The sequence below is a fragment of the Pteropus alecto genome, unplaced genomic scaffold (genome assembly GCF_000325575.1).
Source record: "Pteropus alecto unplaced genomic scaffold, ASM32557v1 scaffold339, whole genome shotgun sequence".
In the NCBI taxonomy this organism is placed as follows: Eukaryota; Metazoa; Chordata; class Mammalia; order Chiroptera; family Pteropodidae; genus Pteropus; species Pteropus alecto.
This window is the reverse complement of record NW_006442509.1, coordinates 28,894-52,269: the sequence shown is the minus strand read 5'-3', so window position 1 is coordinate 52,269 and position 23,376 is coordinate 28,894. Positions and strand designations below refer to the sequence as shown.

The window sequence follows — 23,376 nt, the reverse complement described above, 5'->3', positions numbered from 1 at the left end:
GGGAGCTGAAGGGAAGGGATTGAGAGCAGGAGCCCCAGGGCGTTGATGGCCTCTGGAACTGCCGGGCTGCTGGGAAGCGCAAGACAGCCCCGTGGGATTCGCTGCCGAGGGTGCCATTCCGCCCCCCGGGGGACGCCGACGCCGAAATCCATCAGACGGGTGGCAGATGAGGCGGCGGGGGCCAGGAAGAGCGAGGCGCTGTCACGCGCGTGGGCTCGTCTTCCAGGCGACACCCCCAGTCTCCAGCCAAGAGACACCTACGGACGGCAAGTCTCAAGCAACCAAGCCGAGTCTCCGGCCTGAGCTTCTGGGTGGCCTGGGGCCCGGGAGGGTGGACAGTGGCCAGCGTGCATGGCGCCCGGCCTGGCCTGGCCGCCACCGTCTCTTCTTTATTATTAAGGCTTTATTTGGAGATAACGAGACACTTCGTGCAGCTGTAAGAGATAACAGAGACCCCTACCCGGTCCCTCGACGGCGGCATCCTGAGAAGCCGCGGTACGGTATTGCAAGCGGGTGTTGACACTGATGCAGAGGACACGCAGCTCATCCCACCCCGACAGGGGTCCCCTGCCGCCCATACACAGCCACCCCGCTTTGCCCCGTCCTGCGCCCCCCCCGAACCTCCACCAACCACCAGCCTGTCCTGTTTCCATTATTTGTCATTTCCGAGATGTTCTCTAAACGGAATCCCACAGGAGCGACCCTGTGGGACTGGCCTTTTGCTCAGCGTGACTTCCTGGAGGTCTGTCCAGCTGGCTGTGCATGTCAGCTCCGTCCCTTTTAATGGCCAATGTATTTTGAAAGGCCTGTGTTTCAGGAAGTGCCCTGGTCATTGGAGCTGCCCATAGGAGCCACAGCTCTGATCCCCAGCCCCTGCCGCCGGGCGCAGGCCCCGGCTCCAGCTCCAACAGGGTGGGGGCCAAGGGCGCCAGGCTCAGCAGGCGGCCTGAGTGTTTGGGGCGCAGGTGGGCTCGGCTACTCAGGGGCTCAGGCCGGCAGCAGTGCAGGCAGGAAGCTTCCCGGCCAAGCGTGCGGCAGGAGGGGGCTCCGATGGGCTGCGTCTCAGCGAGGCTGGGAGTTGCTTTCAGAAGCTTCCATCTGTTTCTCTGGCCCTGCAGTCTGCGACATCCCTTCAAAGCGAACGAGCCCGATTAGCTTCTGCTGCTCTCAGCTGAGCACCCCAACCAGTGCGCCCCCTTCTCCACAGCTCAGATGGGGCATCAGGCCCTGCCAGCCCTGAATGCACCCACACAAGCCCACGAGCTGGAGGCGAGCTGAAGAGGAGAGAGCACTGGACGAGGAGTCAACCAGCCATGGAGGGGGACACACCCGCATGTCTCCCTGGCTGTGAGATGACACCTGTCACTGACTTCATGGCCCTAATCAGAGCAGAGAAGCACATTACCCCGGAGACAGCATCTCCCAGAGGGTTCTCCTCCGGCTTCTCTCCACTGTCCCGCTCGCCCTCCCACCATGCACACATGCCCGCACCACAGCTCACACACACTCGCACGCACGCACGCACAGCTCACACACACTCGCACACACGCACGCACACCCGCATGCACAGCTCACACACGCTTGCACACACGTGTGCACACGCCTGCATGCACAGCTCACACACACACGCACGCACACCGGCATGCACAGCTCACACACACGCACGCACACACCCGCACGCACACCCGCACGCATACACACCTGCATGCACACCCGCATGCACGCAGGCACGCACGCATGCACATCTGCACTCACACCCGCATACACACCCGCACACATGCATGCACTCTCACACACACCCGCACACACGCACGCACACCCACATGTACATCTGTACTCACACCCGCACACACACACATGCATGCACACTCTCATGCACACACACTCGCACACATGCACACATGCACATCTGCACTCATACCCGCATACACACCCTCACACATGCATACACACTCTCACGCACACCTGCACACACGCACGCACCTGCATGCACACCCGCATGCACACCTGCACTCACACCCGCACACACACCCGCACACCCACCCACACACATCGGCACTCATGCCCGCACACCTGCACGCACACTCTCACGCACACCCACACACACACCCGCACACCCACCCACACACATCAGCACTCACGCCCGCACACCTGCATGCACACCCGCACTCACACTGCACGCACACCTGCTCGCTCTGGCCAGGCGCATGCTCTGTCCCTCCCACTCCTCAGCTCTGATGCCCGAGGATGCATTGGAGGCAGGACAAGAAAGACACGAGATAAAACAAAACCTGTCTGTCGTTCCCCTTCTGTTTAACTGCTTAATCCTGGTTTCTTTCCCTTGTCACCCTGGCAAGGCGTTTGCTTGGTTTTCCTTTTGTTTTATGTTTACTTCTTAGGACATAAAGCAGACTGGCCCAGCCTGCAGCAGGGGGCAGGCGCTGCGGACCACAGACTCGTCGCGCTTCTCCAGGGCCACGGGTGGGGCGCGAGGGTCCAGACCCCCCTCCCCATTACGGGGTCCTCACTCTTTGCTCCTCTCATCTCGCTAAGCCCGAGGGTGCGGCTGTGTCAGCGGCAGACTGGGTGTATGACAGACAGACAGCTGGTGGGAGGGGCGGCCTGGGGTCCTCCAGGGACACATGCGAGCAGGCTGGCGGGAGCCTTGCTCATTTGCATGAAAAATTTAAGAGGCACCAAAACTCCGCAATTGAGATAAATGAATACTTTAACACAATATATTAATCAATTAAAATTGATGCCAAAAAATCGATGATAAACAAAATGCCAAAATTTTAAATAAACACAAAATCTGGCCCTGGCCTGACGACTCGTCTCACTCACCTCCCCAAAAGCAGGGGGAAGCATGGGTTGGGGTCTCGGCGGGTGGCCTCCTGCTTAGTCCCCAACAGACCCCGAGGAGTCCTGGGTCCACCCTGTGCTCCCGCCACCCCCTGTTGTTCAGGCCGGGGTGTCCCTTCACTGTGCAGTCCCGTCTCCATGAAGCCCCACACTGCGGGGTGGATGGTGGCCTGGTACAGGGCTGGGCTGGGGCTCCTCGAGGCCACAGGGAGGGCAGGTGGGCTCCGGGTCAGAACCGCACCCCTCACAGGCCCTAGGGCGCAGCCGCCCCAGCCACCAGGCCAGGAGCTGGGGCAGCAGGGGCTGAAGGGCGCTGGCCCTTCGTTTTCCCCCAGAGGCCATCAGGCACCTCTGACTCGATTCACTTCGTGGGCTGCTCATTGCTGCTTCTAGCGCAGTCCATTCTATTTATAGTTGACTAATTAAGAGGCACAAATGACTGCTGTGACACAGCCTTTAAATCTGCAGGGAGAGCGCTAAGGGAGGCGAGGCTGACACGGGGGCTGACGGGCCTCCTGTCTCCGGTGGTTTAAGCAATAAAACTGCCTCTTTTTTCTTAAGCAACGATGCACTTTTAGGTTGCAAGAAGCCTCTCCAAAAATATAACTTCCCTGAAAGAAGCTGTTTGATTGCGTCTCCCCGAGGGCATCACTTGTCACCGGGAGAGAACACGCAGGTTCCCTTCGTGGAAAGAGTCCAGGACTCCCCCACTCGGCGCTGGTGTCCCCCACTCCACGGCCACCTCCTGACGTCCTCCCGAAGCCTGGGGGCCAGGGTTGTTCCAGCACAGGCAGAGTGAAAAAAAAAACCCCGATAAAAAATCAAGTTGCTAACGCTCGCCCACAAGTGCTCTGTGCTGCTAAACTCTCGACACGTATTAATTTACTGAGTCGTTTAACCACCTCCGAGGCATGGACTATTGCCAATCCCTGTGTGACAAATGGGGAAACCGAGGCACGGCTCTCTGGCTCCCCCACTGCCTGGCGCCCTGCAGACCAGCTCCGGCCCAGGGACAGACACGCTGAGGCCTGGGCCCAGCCTCGTGCCTCAGTTACTTATCAGGAAGCATGGGGTCTGTGGGTCACTGAACAGGTGAGCATGGAAGCTGTGCGGTTTGTCCTCTCAAGGTCAAGGCCCTGGCCCCCAGGAGCAGGGTCAGAGAACCTGTAACGGGGGAGGGTCAGGCAGCAAGAGTGGGGTTCAGGCGGGAGCAGGGCGGAGCTGTGGGGGTTCCGAGATGCTGGCTGAGGCCTCTGAGCGGTGGGCAGGCTGACCTGAGGGCAGAACCAGCCGGAAGCCAGCTGGCGAGGAAGCCTGGGGGTCTTGCCCAGGGCCAGGCAGGTGGGCACGGAGCTGAGTGACGTGGGGGACACTCAAGCAAGGGAGGGTGGGCAGGAACGCTGGTCTGCGTGCCTGGAGCCTGGTGAGTTCCTCAGCACCTGGACCTCGGGCCACCCACGGGGGATGGGCACATCCAGCAAAAGGGTCAGAGTGAATGGCGGCCTCCAGGCCGTGACCGCACGACGATGCTGAGCATACAGGTGGGAAGAAGCAGGGCGGGAAGAGGGAGTTAAAACTACTAAACGTGAAAAATGCTCACATTCCCCTCCAGTTCAGGTCTGGAAGGAGGCTGCCCACCAGGGTGCGACCCCCACGGCCTCCTTCCCAGAGGTCCTCTGTCCTCAGGGGACCCCCTGGCTCCCCTGCCCAGGGAGCCCGGCTGTGCCTGTGGCACATTCGGATGCGCGCGTGGGGTCCACCCCGCACATGGCCCTTATGTTGTATCTAGATTTAGACATCGTTTGTCTAAACCAGCGCAGGCTGTCTTAAAGCAAATTTACTTTGTTTTCACATAAATGTTGGGCTTTTTAAACACATCTCATTCCTAAAACCCTATAAGGTGACACTAAAATAGAAAGCATGAAAGTAATATTTTCCAAAGATTTGTTTTCTTCTATTTTCTACAGGAAAATACATAGACGCAAAGAGAAAGAATCGGATAATAAACACCAACCACCATCGCCAGCCTCGAGGGTCCCCACCCTCGAATACTTGCATGTGTGTCCTTCACACGAGAACTCTGTCCCACCTCCCCTCGAGGTAGCCTCGCGATCAGGCAGGGGACACCAATGCAGTGTGACCATCTAGCCCTCACTCCCGGGGGCCAGTGACATCCGTGAGAGCCAACGGTCTGGCTCAAAACCAGGTGTTAGCTCTGTGATCCCATCCAGGCCCCTCCCCCATCTCCCTCAACCTTGGCAAACCTCCTCAGAGGCAGCGGGGCCTCTCCCAGGAGGCAACTCTGCTGTTCCTTTTTGTGACGTCAGCACCTGTCGATTCCACCTGAGACCCCTTCACTCGTGAGGGCCACACAGGGTCACGTGGATCCTCCTTCCACTCCCGTTTACCTTTCCTCTGAAGAGGAACCCGCCCTCACCCGCTCCCGAAGACCCTCGGCAGGGAAGGCCTGTGAGCGCGGGGACAGGAAGGGGCCCGATGTGTGTGACCCGCCCTCGGCTGAGAATGAGCCGGGCCCGCGTCCCACGGAAGCTCCCGGTGATGGGCTTCTCCAGTGTCACCATGAGACGCTCGAGTGACGGTGTCACTTGCTGCAGCTCGTATCCTGGTGGGAGCTCCCTCACGCACTGCCACCGAGGGCCGCACGGCCGGCCAACGCGGGCCCTAGCAGTGGACAGATGCTAACGCACGCCACGCTCCGGGCCAAAGGGTCCATGCTGGACCTGACCCCCAAACAGCGCCGCCACAGGGCAGTGTGACAACATGGCAGGGACAGAGTGCGGGGGGAGGCACGCCTGTCCCCACCTCACCCTTCCAGACTGTGATGCAAAGCTAATCTCTGGCGCCGCTTCATCTCCTGCCCCTTACTCTGGGACCCAGGGCCGTGGAGGCCTTTGGAAGGTGGAGAGACCCACCCTGTCTTCTGCCCCGGGCACGTGAATACCAGCCAGCGTTTTGAAATAAAACGCCGAGCTCTGCAGACGTTAGAACATGGCACAAGTTACACAAGACACGTGGAGGTTCCCCAAGCCCCGGTCCCCGTCACTGGGACGTGGCTGGTCAGTGCGGGTTCCTGTCGGGCCAGTCCCGAGGCTGCGGCAGTTGCTCGGGGCATGGTCCAGACTGCCTGTCACCATTTCGACACTCCCAACAGTTTAAAGAGGGACCCCACAGGCTCGGTTTGCATGGGGCCCCAAACGTGCAAACTGCCACTGGCCATGTCCAACACGGGGGCCCACATGCCCTGGATGCCCTCGACAAGGCCCGCCACGCCTCACGGCCAGCGACTGATTGGGAGCATCCAAAAACACTGGCCCCCAGGTGGGCCCGGCCCTGTGGCTCAGCCATGCTCCCAGGGGCCCGGGCGGGAGCTGAGCCCAGCGAGCCCACGTCCAGCCCACTCTCCTCTGGGAGCCCGGCGGTAGTCCCTTGGATGGGACGCTGCGTCAGCTCTGCGCCCAGGAGCCACCCCACCGGTGACCACCCCGACCCGCCACAGGCCAGCCGTGGGCCCACGTCCACCTGGGCTGCATCTGCTTTAACCAAAGGAAGTGGCGCCTCACAGCAACCAGAAGCCTGGGCAGAGACCCCCTGAAGGCTGGCCTGCGTGGTCGTAGGCGCCACCCCCGGGGCCTGGCTGTGGTAGACAACAGCACCTTGACCCCACGTGGACTCGCACCTCTTCCCCAAGATGGCTTTGTACCCTGGGGAGTACCTGCTCCCAGGCAGCTCCTTCTGACACAGGGAACGGCTGACCAGTGCCTGGACACTTTGCCCCTAGCTTTAATCTAGAAAAAAGTGCATGTGCATGTATCGCCCAGAACTTTCTGGAAGGAATTATTTCAAAAGGGTAAACAGGAATGAGGTCTCTCCAGGCCTTCAGCTGCTGGTGACACCATGAGAATGCCCACCCTCACCTCACTTTCCAACAGACTCAGGCGGTGACAGCGGTGGCTGCCCCGCGCCGCGGGAGGGGCCACGGTCGGAGTCCTGGGGCCAGGGGGCATCTCGAGAGAGCCAGGCACGGCCAGGCACAGCTCCTCATCAGCCACTCGCCCGTCCAAGAGCCGCTGCTCCTATGTGACTGCATGTCCCCAGGCTGCCCGGACTTCTATCCCCAGAAAAGATGAAGACCTGGGTTTCCTGCCTGGACCCCCAGGTGAGAGCAGACAGCCCGGAGCCCCGGCAGGCAGGGCGGCGTGGCACGGCGGCCTCCGGAGACGGAGTGCTCTGCTCCCAGAGCCGGGGGCTGCCAAGATGGGCGCCCACTCCCCTCCCCGGGACGGACACTCCCAGGGCAAGGCGCAGGCCTCAGGTGCTTTGAAGCAAATGAGGTGCCAGAAGGTGCCAGGGTCCCAGGCCTGGAGCAGGCGAGGACTGAGGAGCGTGGGATGCAGAGGCTGGAAGCACGGGCTGAGCCCTGCGAGTGGCCTGGACGCAGGACTCGGCCCCGGGAGCTCGGCTCGAGGTCAGCGATGGAGCAGGAGGCTGCGCAGAGCCCCCCCTGGCCCTGTCCGGGAGCAGACAGGGCCGGCCTCGGGCTGCGCCCTCCTGGGCAGCTCGGTCACGTGCTCTCCGCTGGCAGACGGGGGCCTGCACCCACAGGCCAGGCTCCAGGCCACGACCGGGGCAGGTGGCAAACAGCCTGTCCCCATTTGTCCTCCACTCCTCAGGAGCTCCCCACAGGCCTGGCCACGGCTGGGTGCCTGGCGCTTGGGACGGCAGGCAGGGCAGAGCTGGGGGCGCTGCAGGGCAGGGGTGGGCAGGGACGCACTGACCAACTGTGAGGCAGGGGCGGTGGGCGTGCGGGTCGCGATGGGGTGACGGGGTGACCTCGAACATACTCCCCGGCCCCCTCCCTGCCCCCCGGCCCGGGAACTTGGCAGCATTGGTGGGCGAGGAGGACCTGTTCGGGCGTCCAGCGGGCTTGGGGCCACTTCCCAGCTCCATCGGCCACGATGCTCCCAACATTCCAGTGACTTCCTTTCCCTCTGGCCATCCCCCCTCCTGAACAGGGCAGAGTCCAGGAGCAGAAGGGGGGCGGGCCTGGGTCTTCTGCTCCGGGGTCGAGCGCTGAGGCATGACTCAGGAGAGGGGGGGGACCAGGTGTGGGGCGTCCGAGAGGCCCACCCTGGCATTCGGCCCTCATGTCCCTGCCACCTGGTAGGCTGGACCTAACCAGGCTGGGCGGGCCGGAGCTCAGAGACGCAGCAGCAGAGGACTCGGGGTGAAGGCTCCTCCTGCTGGCCTTGGGCATGTGGCAGGGAACTGTGGGCGGCCAGGGAAGCTCGGAGTGACATTGGGTGACAGGTGACAAAAGGGGGACTTTAGACCTACAGCTGTAAAAAACTGAATTCTGCCAACAACTGGGGAGCTGGGAGGGGACCCTGAGCCTCACGTGTGACAGCAGCCCAGCCGACACCTGGATTTCAGCCTGTGAGACCCTGAGCAGGCTGTGCCCTCCCCCATGGGCTGGGCCCCAACTCCTGACGCAGTCTGCTGTCACCTGTCCCGCGGCACAGACATCTAGCTGGGACTAGATCAACACTGAGGAGAGGAGGGGGAAGGGAACAGCAGAGAAGCGGGGTGACCGCTGGGAGGGGCACAGGACACCCGAAGTTCCGCCTCACCCCCCAACCGAACTCCCCGCTGGGCACCTGAGGCCACTCTTCTCCTTTGTCTTCTGTCCTCGGGTCCCCCAACCTTCGTCCTCCACAGGTGGATGCAGAGGCTCTTGTGGGGGGCGGGGCTGTACGGCGGAGCGGAGGCCCCGTGGGTTTCTCAGACCTTTGCCCAGAGCTCCGTCCAGCCACCCATGCCCCTGGGCGCCCAGCCCCGCAGGGCGGCTGCGAAAACTGCTGGCCCCCCCTTCCCGGCCAGCCAAGGTCAGGGCCCTGGGCGGCTGGGGCCGGACCGACCAGGCCCAAGGCCAGGGTGCCATCTCTTCCTAGGGTCCCGTGTTCTCAGCCCGGTGCACCCCAGTCCCAGCGTAAGCAAAACGTGGTTGAAGCGCGGGTTCTGGGGGGAGGGGAAGGTACCAAACTGGCAGCGTGACTGGACCTGGCCAGCGAGGGCCCCGGCCAGGGCTGTGAGGAATGTCACCATCCCACTCCCTCTGTTCACTACGCCGCTTCCTGACCTTGACCAAGGGACATCAACAGACGCGAGGGAGCCCCTCACCACACACACGTGCACACACATACACACACACGTGCACACTCACTCACATGTACACGCACATTCACATGCACACACACACGCACACTCACTCACATGTACACGCACATTCACATGCACACACACACGCACACATGCACACTCACACACGTGCACACGCGCACTCACACACTCACACATGCACACACACAGGAGCCCTCAGAGCCCTCCTTCCCCAGGTCCTGCTGGGGAGGGAGGTGGAAAGTCAGCCAGGTCACCGCCCACTACTGAGCTCTGGCCAGCACAGGTGGCGCTGGGCGTCTCTGTAAGTGGCTCTGAGGAAGGGGAACTGTGGACCCAGATGGTACCACTGGGCTCCCTTCTCCCCACCAACCAGCTCCCCCGTCAGCACAATCTGCCCAGGCCACCGTCTGCCACCAGCTGGACAGCAAGGGGTCTGGAGTGCTGGCTCCCCGGGGTTGGGGACATGCTCACACGAAGCTAGGCTCCGGGAACTAGGGTTCAGGTAGGGCCTCTGTGGGGCCTCCCGCTGGGCTCACCCATACACTTTGGCCCAGCAGTGCCCCAGGTGGCTGGGATGCCCATGGGCTAACCCTGAAACATCCCACCTGTCACCTCTGCAGCCCCACTTGGAAGCCACGGGTGCCCCACAGCACTGCCACCTTCCTGTCTCCCCTCTAACTGGAACTCTGGGGCCAGGGCCTCCTCGCACGTGCCTGCGTGTGCTCTGCTCAGGGTCCAGCAAGCGCATAGCGGCCTCGGGCCCCATGGAGGCACGCGACGCTGAAACCGAATTTACAGGCGCTGCGGGGGTGGCGGGCACAGCCTGGTGGGTCTGCGGGTGGACGTCAGGCCCGGTGCCACCTCCACATCACAGAAGACAAGGGCAGGCAGGAGCCGCCCCTCTAACTTCTGGGGCCACAACCCCAAGTCACAGGCGATACCGGGCCTGCTGCTCACCAAACGCGTTTAACACCTGTCCAGACACCCCCAAGAGCACCTGGCGGCCTCTTCTCGACGTCGTCTGGGCAACGTGAACAGGTCTTTCACCCACGAAAACAGGCATAAAACACACTGCTCGGGAACTGGCGCCTGTGGCCTGACCCGCCAGAGCCCCGGCCTGCGTGCAGGACAGAGGTGGGACTCTGCTTGACAGAGCGTGGCCTTTTATTTACAGCGGCAGCACGTGGCCGGCCCCTGCTGGAGAGGGACATCTGTGGGGAGTGTCCAGTCCCAGGGTGCCTGGCCCGGCTGAGGTCAGCGGAGTGGCACTTTCCAGGCCACCGTGGCCGACCTGGTTCGCCTGTCCCGTCCTCTCCCTGGGCTCGGTGGGCGTCACTTCTCGCTTTCCCGTGTCCGCTGCTTCTTCTCCTCTGGCCCCTGGCAGCCAGGCACCTGCTTCCTGGCCCCAGCCCGAGGCCGCCTTCTCTTGCGAGCCCCTCTCCTGGCTCGGCCCCTGGGCTGCTCCTGGGGTGCAGCGGGGTCAGCCCTGGTGCCCTGCCGTGTCCTCTCGGGTCCAGAGCTTGGGTCTCCACACACGCCCTCCCGTCCATGTGGCCCTGGAACAGCAAGGCCATGTAGCGAGGAGCCACGAAAGCCGGGGTCACCTTGCTTCGGGTCTGACTAAAGGGTCCAGACCAGGGCAGCAGAGGACACAGGAGCGTCTGACACAGAAGCACCAGCAGCCCCAGGAGCAGACAGGGAGTCCCCGCGCCTATGGGTGTGCTGGCTCCCGGAACCAGAAACGGGCCTTGGACAGAGGACCGACGGGGGAAGGGAGACGGGCGGGCCTCGGCTCGTGTGTGGGGCTGGAGATGACACTAGCTGAGGGGCGGGCTCGGACAGCAGGGCCGCGAGCTCTGACCCAGCTCAGTGCAGAGCCGCGTGCGCGAGGCCGGGTGGGGCTGGCCGGGCATCCACGTGCAGCTGGCCCTGTGCCTGCAGCAAGGGCCCAGTTGTGACGCCACACAGGTGGAGACGGTTTGGGCTGCAGCAGGAGCGAATCGAGACCCTTCAAAGGGCGGGTCCCCAGACCTTGGCGCCAGCTTGACACATGTCGAATGGGAGGTGGGGCCATCCCTCTCTCTCCCAGACGCCCCTGCGGGCCCTGCTGCCCCACCCCGCTGGGCACTGTGGGCACAGCCCAGCTCCACTGCAGCAGGCGGCCTGTGCCCTGGTGGTCTGCAGTGGGTACAGGACCCGAGTGTGACGAGAACACAGGGCAGTCCTTAGAGAGGGCCGGCACACCTCGCCACACTTGCGGACAAGCTGGGGAGGGAGAGAGGGGCAACAGCGGGAAGAGGGGAGGGAGAGAGGAGAGCTCGGAAATTGAGGAGCACAGCAGGATGCCGGGGGACCCTCGAGAGTGGCTGGCTCAAAACCCAGCACGTGCACACAGATCGAGAACGAAAAAGGGTCAGCAAGTGGCAGGTGCAGACGAGGGAGGCAGGAAAGACAGCAGTGACCCTGCGCTGCCAGCACAAGCACGAGGCACTGCCACAGGGGAAGCCCCACTGCTGCCGGGGACCTGGCCCAGGGCACCACAGCTCCAGGACGCGCAGGCCCACGGCGGCGGGCCTGTGCCCTTAGAGGCAGGAGGCCGGCGGACACCGCTAGTCCTACCTGTCTCGTCCTGCAGCCTGGACCTGGGCCGGCGCTTCTCGGTCCTCGTCGCCCGCCGTCCCTCCCGCAGACTCCTGTAGGCCCTTTCCGGGACGTCATCCTCAGGGAAGAGGCCTAAGGACCCAGGCGGGTGGTCAGCGCTGAGGGCAGGCCGGGTTCGCTCTGAGCATTCGCCACGTCACCCGGCCCGCGAGGAGACCCAGCTTGACGCCCGCCACGACTCGACTGGAAACTGCGCTCAGCACGACACACACAGGAGCCGGTTCTCGGAGCGATTGGGACATATCACAGCTCCCTTCTGAAACACGCTTACACGGGGAAAAGCCCTTTCTGGGGCGGCGCTAGGGCCCCGTACTGGACGGGCTTCATGTCGCTCTGGCCTGCGCACTGCTCGCAGCCGCCACGTGCCCAGTGTTCGTGCACTTCGGTGCAAGTAAACGTCCAACAAATACCCGACTTTTGTTCCTGATGAACATGAAGCATTTAGGGTACGGCCTCACAGGGGAGAGGGGGTTCAAAGGGCAGGTAGGTGACAGAGCAGGGACTGGGAGATGCCGGTGCAGAAACGCGGTGGACGTACAGGTCTTCGTGGTAAAATCCTTTTAACTTTGTCACACGTGTAAAAAAATCTTAAAATGAAATGCTCGGGGAAAATGCAACATCTCTAATCGTGAACCTTCCAGAAGATCGTCTTTCAGAATAAGAGGCACCACTTGCACCAGCCACTCTGAGGCCTGGAGATGCGGCCAGCAGCCCAGCACGCCTCCCCCGCCCTCCCCCAGCCCAGCACTGAACTCGCGAGTGCCGCAGAGCCCGCAGAGCCCGCAGAGCCCCGGCCGCCGGGGGGACCTCTGCAACTGTCCCTGCTGCAGAGCCAACGTGACCCAACGCCCTCCCCGCCCCCGGAGAGCGCGGGATGCCCGCCACCCACAGCAGCCTCAACGCACGGCCCAGGGCTCACCTGCTGCAAGGTCCTGCAACCTGGAAGAGAGAGGGGTGGTCACCCAGGAGGCCACAGCTCCCGCAGGTGGCCGCACCAGAGAAGGCGACCCCGCGGCCTCCAGCCTCCCGAGCTGGCGGGCGGGCTCTCCCCACCGAGTTCGGACGCTGAGGACGGCCCTCCCGCCTGGCGCAGGCCACTGGGAGAGGGGGGATGGGCAGCCCTAAGGGTGGTGGGAAGGACGGGCCGGTCACCCCGAGAGACACTTACTTTCGGACCACTTTGTAGAGACGCTTCCTGTTGTGAGAGGGGGTGCTCTGGCGACTGGCTGCTTCGAACAGCCTGTTGGCTACGGCCTCGTAGTCGAACTGCCGTACAGAGACGCGGAGGCGAAGCATCAGTCACCGCCCAGTACGTGGGCCGAGTAGAGAGGAGCGCCCGGACCACCAGGGCACGCCCCGACGTCCTCCTGCTGTCCCCTCGGCCCAGGGGACTGTCTACAGCACACAAGGCAGCAAACGGGCCCCAAGGCAGCGCCGCCCGACAGAAACTGAGGGGCCGCCAAGGTGAGCCCCTCGACTTCAAGTCCTCTGGCGGCCACGTTAGCACAAGTAGAATTAACTTTGATAAACTTTAATCCAATAAATAAACTCTTACTGATTCCACAAGTTGTCAGGATTTAAAGCCTACTCGTGAGCTTGCTACACGCCCAGTCTGGGCCTCTCGGCCCCAGCGCCGACCCCTCAGCCTGCACCGCCGGCCTGCCCAGCACCCAGGAGCCGGGCCGCAGCCCATCTGGGCGGCCAATGGCAGGGGAGGCCTCTGAGCCCAGTCCCCGGCGCCTGGCCCCCAACCGTTTTCAAGGACTTGTGTTCCCGCAGACAAGGGGTCCCTGAGTCTCGGCCAGACCACTGCCGTGCCCACTCATGGTGCCTCCTCCCCTCCAGTTCTGCCGGCTCCCACAGCTGGCGGTGCAATGGGCGGCAGAGGCTGAGTGCTCGGCCGCAAGCCCAGGCCACCCACCTGGAGGACGGCGCTGGCACTGTCCTCGTCATCCCCGGCCTGCTCCTCGCCCACGTCCAGTTCAGTTCCACAGAAGGAGCCTGGAATCAAAGGACGCACACCAGGTGTCACAGGCTCTAACACGTACACCTGAGACCGACAATTTCGTCTGCCAGGGCCCAGGACCTGGGCCGAGCACACAGGAGTAGACTAGGGGAGCCCAGAGCACGAGATGGTAGGGGACCCCGACTACCTCACGCTGAGGGGAGCGGGGCCGCCGCAGGCCTGGAAACAAGGAGACGTCCTGAAAGACGTGGGGCCGATCAGTCCTCAGGAGCAAGGTGGGGGTCACGAGCGGGCATCCTCGGGAGCGGGGGTGGGGGTCACAGAGGGCATCTCAGGACGGGGGCCCTGGAGCGAGGGCTAGGGCAGCGAGTGGCGCGTGGGCTCGTTTTTAAAGAATGCCTGGCTGCCGGGCCGAGGCCAGAAACAAGGGGACCGGACAGGAGGTGTGTGCGGGGACCCCAACAGGACCGCTGCTGGCTGGGACCAGGGCAGGTGGCACAGAGGTGGCGCCAGTCACCTGTAACCCCTGTAACCCCCACCTTCGGGCTTCCCGTACGGCTCCTCGGACCGCGCAGCCCGCTCCTGCTCGGCGCCCTCTGACGCCTCCTCCTCCCCGAGCTCGTTCAGCAAGTCTTCGATGGCGAGCGGGGCCTGTTCCACAATCGCTTCAAAGATGCCTCGAGTGACGTTATTCAAGACCACGGGGCTGAAGGGGCAGCAGGCATGATGGCGGGTGGGACTCTTGGGGGAGAGACCGTGGCTCCCGTGCCCACCTTTCCCACCCACCGCCCAGCAGGCCCACTGGTGCCTTGTCCTGGGGACATAACAGCGACCTGACCCAGACGGTCCCCTGAAGAACCCAGTGGAGGGAGGCCGGGCACTCACTCCTGAGTCTGGGCGGCGATTGTGCAGAAGGGATCGATGAGCCTGAGGTTCTGGTCTGCCGTCAGCTGCGGGAGGGAGGCCGCGTCAGCCCCTCTTCCCGGCTCCCGGGCCCGCAGCCGCCTGCCCCGCGCCCCGCACCCCGCGCCTCACCTCACGGGAGCCCACTTTGGCCAGCTCCTCCAGGAAGATCTCGATGAAGTGGCTCTTCACCCCGCTGGGGGCCCCGCTGTCAGGGTGCAGGATCTCAGTCGTCAGCAGGTCCAGCAGCTGCTCCATCTGTCTGAGGAAGACACAGGCAAATACAGCAGCAGCTGCCACAGGCGCCAGGGCACCGGTGTCTGCGCGAGCGGGGGCTGACGGGACCTCGATCACGGGCAGGCGCCCCATCTTCCAACACGCCACTGTGCGCATGCACAAGGGTCCGTTCCCACACCAGGGACCCCTGCAATTCTGGACCTATGTGATCGTGCAAGCACCCGAATGCACAGCGTGACTGACACTCAGCTACGAAGCCACGATGCGCGCACTGACGCAGGCCCCCTTCTGTCCTCCAGACACTGGGGGCAAGGCCTGATGCGACAGGAGGCCTGCACCACCTGTCGGAGTCTCATGCCCCTCCCTGCTGTCCTCACTGGGACCTGCTCAGGGAGGCACATCGGGACAGAGCAAATGCCAAAAAGGAGATGCAGGCCACAGAGGGAACGAGCCTGCTCCCAGGTCCTGCTGCAGAGCACATGGCCCGCGAAGGTCACCTACACCTCCTGGCACTCTGGTTCCAAGGGTCTGAGGCCCAGGACAGGGAGCTGCAGACACCAGCGGGCAGTGGTCCAGACGCATCTGCGCTCCTGGGCGCCTGAGGACGCTCAGGTCCCTCCGCCCGGGCAGCAGAATTCTTTAAGCGACCTGGATGACCGCAAGGGTGCGGGGCAACAGCGGCGCCCACCGGTCAGGGGAGGGAAAGTGATGGTGTGCACGGCCCGGGCAGGTGCGCGGGCCTCCTCCAGGGCGGGGAAGGACAACACACACCGACCAAACCAGAGTCCAGCTGCTGCCAGGGCGAGAAAGGCCAGGGATCTCCCAGCAGGACTGGTCACCCCAGGGCAATGGGACTGTACCCACCGCCTCGAGACAACCTTTGCCCTGAATTACTAAGGACAAGGAGATTGGAACTACTTGCAAACCAGTAAGAAATTAACTAAAATAAAGTTGTCCCCTTTATCACTTAATTCCATTTCAGCCACTAGCTCCCTACTGGGTAACCCACAGCCCAAGGTCCTGAAGTGAGACCCTCGGCCGCAAGGTCCTCAAGGGCATTCAAAGACGAAAACCACTCACAGCCAGAGGCACTCCTGCCCCAAACGGGAGCCGCCTACAGGACTTCTGAACTTAGAAAAGCTTAGGCAGCTACAGTCCAACTCCCACTGACTGTTTCACACGGGGAAAAGGGGCCGAGGCCGCGTTTGCTGACTGCGCCATCGGGAAGATGAGCAGCAGCACACCCCGGGCCGGGAGCCGGCCTCCCGCTGCAGGGCGGGCCTCAGCATCCACACACATACCTGTCACGTGCACTCTGTAATCACAAGTCAATTCAAAACACAATGTTTCTGAGCCCCCTACCCTCACCCACTCCCACAAAAAATCATGCTGTAGAACATGAGTCAGCTCAAAAAAGAGCAGCCTGCAAATATCACGTCTGATATGATGCCCCTGCACCATGCGCACAGAACGATGCAGCATCATAAAACTTACACGTTGGAATTAAAATTGCTTTTTAACGTTTTATAAATTTCTGAGTTCTTTATACTGAGCATGTACTACTCAGAAAAAAGTTACAAAGTTTCAAATGAACTTAAAAAAGTTCAAAGTGTGCACTTCAGAGGCCCACTTTGTGTTGTGACTGGCCCCCGAGTTTGGGACAGCTGCTGCCCATGACTCGGCGGCATCCGGGTGCCAGGCGTCTGTGTGGTCCTAGGGTCTCTGGGAGGGGCGGGGGGAGGAGCTAAGACCCAGCAGAGCCCAGAGCTGCTTGTTGTCAGCAGAAATGCAGGCCCCTTGCAGTTGGGGGAACAGAGATCACCCCAGCACAGGCACCGCCATCCACAAAAGTCTGGACGAACTATTTCTAGAACGAGGAACCATTACCGCTGACCACAGAGCTGAGCGCACTAACACCTGATGCACATTATCACGAGAAGACTCAATCCTGACTCAGAACCCACTGTCAAATTGAAAACAGTCCTTGAATACATGCGAACCAGTTTTAAAAATGCCTTCGTTTTAAGTGCCATCTGGTCCCCCGTTAACATAAAGGCCGCCATCTCTTTGTGACGGATAATTACGAAAGAAACACATGAACCCCGTCCCCCAGGAACATGCATCTGGACTTGCCCATGGGCAGCAGCCTCAGGATGCGCTGTGAGTACCGACCTCTCTTCCCAGCCCCGCATCTTTAGGGTCTGCAAGGACTCGTTCAGGACCATCCGCATGAGCTGTGGCATAAGAGACTCCGTTAGTGAGAGCAACCCTAACATCCCAGACGTCCCCTCTGCGCCCAGACGCACGGCGGGCCCCCCCATGCTGCTGGTGGACAGGACACCAAGGCCTCGGGGCCTCGGGACCCTGGGACCCTGGGACCCTGGGCACAGAGGGAATCGGTGCAGATGCCCAACTTTCTGAGCGCACTGGGCTCACAGAGGACAACTGCGTAGCAACGGTACTGCCACCAACAACAGCTAAGACAGACCGGTCCCCACTCCAGGAGTGATGACGGGGAACGAAGCGCAGGTCCCCCACGGGAGGCAGAGCCCCGGAAAACCCAGCTCTGGGAACACCCCATCTCCTCCAAGCTCCCCCTGAACTTCTGCCCCCTACAGCGAAAGGTCCGGGCGCTCAGATGCTCCCCAGGCCTCCCCATTAGATGGAGCCCCGACTCCCGCCACAGTCCCACTTCCCCTGCGCAGTGGCTCACGGCACTTCTGGCCCACACGGGGGGTGTGCTGCTAGGCACGGCCATGGGGCTCATAGGAAACGGGGCTCGAAAAGCAGCAGACTGCACCGTGCCCAGGGGCCCGCGGCTGCACTTGGACATGCGAGAGCCCGTCTCGTAAACCTGTTTTCTGTGAAGGTGCGAAGCCTGGCCCAGCTCGCCTGCCCGGCACGGTGGCACCCCCACTCCTTCCCTCCCCGGCTCCCCGCCTGGCCCGCCAGCTGGTCTGCACTTTGACACCTGGCATGCAGTGTCCACGTAACCCTGGCCCAAGGCCCAGCAGGTGGCTGATCTGAGTGGCAGATCACAAGTCACCACAGCCCTCAGGGGACCTGTCCTCAGTGAGGCCTGGCCACTGCCCCATTCGGTGTGTCCAATGGGCCACCTGCTTTCAGAAACCAACACTGTCTCCTCATCCGGGGACTGTCCTAAGCCTCAGGGAACACTATGTAGCCACAAGATGTGGTTCCACGGGCGAGGGGGGGGTAGGGGAGGGGGACGGGGATGGAGGAGGATGAGGAGCAAGACGCCTGTGTGTGCAATCCGGTTCTTCCTGCACATCTGAGGGCGAACCAGTAACCCGAACTCGCAGGAACATGTACTGGAGTAGACAGACGGGCCTCAGCGACAACCGCCGCGTTGCCGTCCTCGCCCAGGCGCTGCCGTCAGAGGCTGGCACCCCAAGGCTGTCTGGCAAGCCCCTGCTCACGGCTTCCACAGCGTGAGCGACAGCTTCACCGCCAAGTCCCAAGATAGCGGCCTTAACCCACGGCCTCGAACTGACAGTCTCGGTGTGTCCGGAGCTGTTTCCTTGCCCCTCACCAGCCCACAGAGCCTGGACAGACACTGCAGGACCCAGGCTCACGGGCCTGTCGTCAGGGCGGCCACACTGCCCAGCAGCCTTCGCCTCTGCCCTGTCCGGCGGGGGCGGGCGGCTGGGGAGCCAGGCTGCTCCATGCCGGTCCCCGGCTCTACGGGGCAGCACAACAGGGTGCCAGGTGCTAGACCCGCTCCCCACACCCGCCACCACCGCCCCCTCAGGGGACTCCGCTGGGGCACGCAGGCAGCTTCCTCACCATGTAGAACTTGTCCAGGCGCAGCCGGTCGATGCCCATCCACTCGCGGATCATGGTCTGCCAGAAGGTCTGAAGGAACAGGTGCTCTGGGAAGGAAAGGCCAGCAGCGTCACAGAGGGACGTGGAAGCCGCTTTGGGAAATGAGGCGAGTGCGCGAGACAACCTGGTCGGGACACGGCGTGTGGCCAGCCCCTGTGCTGCTCAGCCGTGAGGCGGTGCCACGAATCTGGCTTAGAAATAAGGCTATGGGGGACCCCAGAGAGAAAAGTGGAACTCACCTACAACCCGAACAGCAGCCATATTCTCCGAAGGACAAGCGCAAAGACAGCAAAGCCAGCAGCAAGAGAGGCGGCTGCCAGGCCACCTCTCCCGCAGGCCGTCTCCGCCTGGCTGGCGCTGAGGGCCCCGCCTGACACCCAAGCCTGACCTCGCTACTGGCCCCACCAGATCAAGCACAAAACCCTGCTGAGAACGGCCATGTCACAATCAGAATGCTACGGGCTGAACTGTGTCCCCCCAACTCCTGTCGAAGCCCTAACCCCCACACCTCGGAATACGACTTCATTTAAACGTTAGGTTTTTAATCAGGTAATTAAGTTAAAATAAGGTCACGGGAGTGACCTTAATCCAATCTCGCAGGTGTCCTTATGAGAAGAGATGGGGACACAGACACACTCAGGGACGACTGCGTGAGGACACCAAGAGAGGACGACTGTCTCCACGCCAAGGAGAGAGGCCTCGGAGGACAAGCCGCCGCCCCGAGCTCAGCACACGACGGGGCAGCGGAAGCTCCCGGAACAGGCTTCTCCAACAGCGAAGGGCTGGTCCGATGGTTCGGCAGCGGACGGGCCACTAACCCATTCCAGTGTCACGGGCTCTTCCGCTGGCTCTGAGAAGGTGAGGGCACAAAGGGACGGTACCCCGCCCCTCCCCCGATAACTCCTGAGATGCCCTGCGGACCCCCCAGCTCTGACTCCTTTGCCTACTTAAGTCTCACTGAGCCGAGCCCGCCCTCGGCACTTAGGCACCGCCGGCAACGGGCCCGGCGTCTGTTGCCAGCCTGGGCCGCCCTCGGAGCCGCACGGGGACGCCGAAAACACTGCTGCCCAGGCCCTGCCCTCGGAGCGTGATTTTTTAAGACCAAGGTCTGGATATCGAGATTTCTATTTTTATTTTTATTTTTTTAGGCGAGGCAACCCTTGGTTGATCTCACAGATTGCAAGAACCTTGTGAGCTTACAATCTCTTATTTTTTAATTTTTTACACCTACAGCACCTGGTCTTCCTAGGTGGTCTCCGGATTTGCTAAAATTTCACCCAGGAATTTTTGCATCTATATTCCTGAAGGATATCGGTCTGTAGTGTCCTTTTCTTGTAATGTCTTTGCCTAGTTTTATATCAAGGTAGTACTGGCCTTATAAAATGCATCGGGAGATATGCCCTCTTTTTCAGTCTTCAAGAAGAGTTCATACAGTGTTGGTATTATTTCTTCCTTAAATATTTGGTGGAATTCACCAGTGAAGCCATCTGAGCCTGGAGTTTTCTTTATGGGAAGGTTTTAGCTACAAATTCCACTTCTTTATCAAATATAGGGCTATTTAGCTATTTCTTTTTGAGTGGACTTCAGTAGTCTATGTCTTTTTTGTCCATTTTATCTGTTGCCAAATTTTACTAGCATAACATCGTTCTTAACATTACCTTATTATCCTTTTATTATCTGAAGACTCTATAGTGATGTCACCTCTCTCATTCCTGATATTGGTGATTTATCTTCTCTCTTTTTTTCCTAATTAGTCTGGTTAAAGGCTTGTCAATTTTATTGATCTCCTCAAAGAATCAACTCTTGAATTAATTGATCTTCTTATTATTTTTTCTATTTTTTGTTTTATTTACAGCTACTCTAATCTTTATTTTTATTTTTATTTTTATTTTTTTAGGCGAGGCAACCCTTGGTTGATCTCACAGATTGCAAGAACCTTGTGAGCTTACAATCTCTTATTTTTTAATTTTTTACACCTACAGCACCTGGTCTTCCTAGGTGGTCTCCCATCCAAGTCCTAACCAGGCCCGACCCTGCTTAGCCTCCGAGATCGGACGGGACCGGGCTTGTTCACGGTGGCATGGCCATAGACTTGGGTATCAGATTTCTAAAGACTCCCAGGTGACCCCACAGGCAGGCAGCAGGGTCGGGACTACTTATCTTGATCAAGACAAAAACCAGAGTTAGAGAAACGCACCGAGGACCTTTGTGCTGTCAGGTGAGACTCAGTCAGGCGGCCTGGTGACACTGCACTAACCTCCCATTTGTATTTTAAATATAAGATGCCAGCCCTTCAGACTTTTGAACCGAGTGTGTTTTGGGTAAATAAGCGAACGCGCGTTAGTGTCCCACACATAAGCACCGCAGACACCAGCTAACGGGCCCTCTCCTGCTCTAGATCTTAGACCCAAGCGTTCGGGATGTGCTGGCTGGCTGAGCACCAGCCATTCCGGCCCTACAGAGGGCCCAACCACGGCGAGGATACTCACGTGCCTCTGTTGTCTGAAAAGCATGGATGAGCTGGGAAATGGTCCTTCCTAGTTCCTCCTGGGAACAGTAAAAAAAGCTCCCTCAGCCCCTACAGAAATGTGGTCTTTACAAGTAACAGCAGAAAGATAAACGCACTTGACTGCCCACTCATCACGAGAACCGGCTTCCACAGGCTTGTCCAGCCCAGGGGGCTGAGGTTTTCAAGTTACACCCCTCCTGTGAAAGGCCTCCCCCCACAGCTGGGGCCAACAGAATCTCGCAGCTGGGGCAGCAACTGCCCTCATGACAAAGGCTGAGCCCCAACCAACAGAAGTTGACAGTCAAAGGAAGGGACAAGACAGGGCAGAACAGAGCAGGGCACCTCAGGATGTGCAGCCGCCTACGCAGCAGAAAGAGGGGCCAACCGGACCCCTATAAATTACTCGCTGCCTGCCTGTGTCACTGACCAAGCATCGCCTAGTGCACTTGCTAAATAGGCAATTCCAGAGCCTCCCCGAGAGACTCTAGCTTAGGAGGCATGAAATACAGCACGGGAATCTGCATTTTAAATACCACCCTCACCGCCCAGGGGAGCTTGAAGAAGAGCAAACAATTGATACTCTGAGAAACACTATTCTAAAAAGGCTAGCATTTTAGGGCCATGAAACTACTCTGTAAGATATCACACTGATGGATCCATGTCACCGTACATTTGTCCAGATCCACAGGAAGTACACTGGGGAAAACTCCGATGTCAACTATGGACTTTGGACGATGACAATGTGTCATTGTAGCTTCATCAATCATAACAAACGTACCACCCCGGTGGGGACGTTGGTAACAGAGGCAGCCGGACATGTGTGGGAGTAGGAGTGTATGGGAAATCTCTGTTCTTTCCCTCAATTTTGCTGTGAATTAAAACTGCTCTAAAAAATAGTCTATTTTTTTAAAAGACAATTAAAAAAGAAAAGACTGTGGGAGAAATCTGTGTCTGAGAAGACCTGGCCCCTCTCTCTCTTGGTTTCTATCATTTCAGCGCTCTGTTTACGATCTCTCACAAACATGACCGACGACCCAGGCGATGACCTGCACTGGTGGTCACCTGTGTGGCTAAGGTGCTCTACTCAGCAAGTGTAAGATCTAACCAAACGTCCTGGCCCTCCGGCCATTAAAAAAATAAAATCATCAAAGTTATAAAACCTCCCCCAGCGTTTTCAGCTACATTAAAATCAGGGTCAACCACACGCCCCTCTGTCCTCCCTGACACTGTTGCTCAGCTTCTCCCGCTGCCTTAACATACACTCACCTGGAGAAGCGGCTTGTCCTGCATCCACATGCAATAGAACAGTCCTTTCCATACCTTCAGCAGCTCATCATGAGTGAAACCACCTGCGCCAAAAAGAGCAACACTCAGACTGAGTGAACCCAACTCAGACTGAGAAATGTAACTACCTGAACTAGACTTAAGTCCTATTACTGTAAAAGTACGTGGCCCTCCTGTCTCAAGCTATCGTCTTAACTCAGAACTCATTAGGCCTGTGTCTGTGGGACTCCCCCAGGGAACTGCCATGTCGTTCATTCAAGAAACAATGAGAACCTACAAGTATCAGGCACTGCACTCCATTTTTGGAAAACCAAAGTTGAGTGAGCCACCATTTCCTGAGTTGGATAGTGGCTACGCAGGTGAATTTGTTGGTGATAATTCATCCAGCGTTACACTTGGCGTCTGTGTATTTTTATGTTATACTTCAAATTTAACTTAAGAAAAAGTTAACTCATCGGGCTAGTAAGGGAAGAAGATACATAAAATCACTCGAATTTACTGAGTCCAACACGGTGCTGCCGGAGCGGTGGTCCTCAGACCGTAGCCCCGGTATCGGAATCACCGGAAGGGCTTCTTAACGCACTGACTGATAACCCTACGGCCAGTTTCTGATTCAGCAGAACGTGCTTTTCAAACGAATGTCCAGGTGATGCTGAAGCTGCTGATGGGGGGACCACGCTTTGAGAACCTCTGTTAGGGAAGCCAGCTGACAAAAAGCACATTCTCTGCCCTCGCGAAGCGCCCACTACACTAAAACTCAAACGACAGCCCAATAATTACACAAGGAGAATGACGCGGTGACAAATGCCGCGAGGACCAGAGGGAAGCACCGCCCGCAGGCCCGCCCGGCCACGAGGAGGCGCCACGCGGTTCGGAGGCCACCCAGGCCGAACCGTCCCCGCCCCCTGGC

At 60.0% G+C, this 23,376-nt stretch overlaps 1 protein-coding gene and 1 pseudogene across 1 annotated transcript in view; both read right to left on the bottom strand.

The window, feature by feature from the left end:
- Positions 1-10,203: 10,203 nt before the first annotated feature.
- Positions 10,204-23,376, bottom strand: part of RRP1 (ribosomal RNA processing 1) — a 13,480-nt gene continuing 307 nt past the window's right edge. The window contains exons 2-13 of the mRNA XM_015597645.2: positions 22,449-22,531; positions 21,163-21,220; positions 18,635-18,720; positions 17,000-17,061; positions 14,723-14,852; positions 14,573-14,637; positions 14,227-14,393; positions 13,643-13,722; positions 12,890-12,987; positions 12,641-12,660; positions 11,680-11,793; positions 10,204-10,616 (exon numbers count right to left, since the gene is read on the bottom strand). Coding sequence (XP_015453131.1) covers positions 10,393-10,616; positions 11,680-11,793; positions 12,641-12,660; positions 12,890-12,987; positions 13,643-13,722; positions 14,227-14,393; positions 14,573-14,637; positions 14,723-14,852; positions 17,000-17,061; positions 18,635-18,720; positions 21,163-21,220; positions 22,449-22,531 — 1,187 coding nt within the window. The 3' untranslated portion in view covers positions 10,204-10,392. The remainder of the gene's footprint in view (positions 10,617-11,679; positions 11,794-12,640; positions 12,661-12,889; positions 12,988-13,642; positions 13,723-14,226; positions 14,394-14,572; positions 14,638-14,722; positions 14,853-16,999; positions 17,062-18,634; positions 18,721-21,162; positions 21,221-22,448; positions 22,532-23,376) is intronic.
- Positions 20,647-20,765, bottom strand: LOC112471655 (annotated as a pseudogene).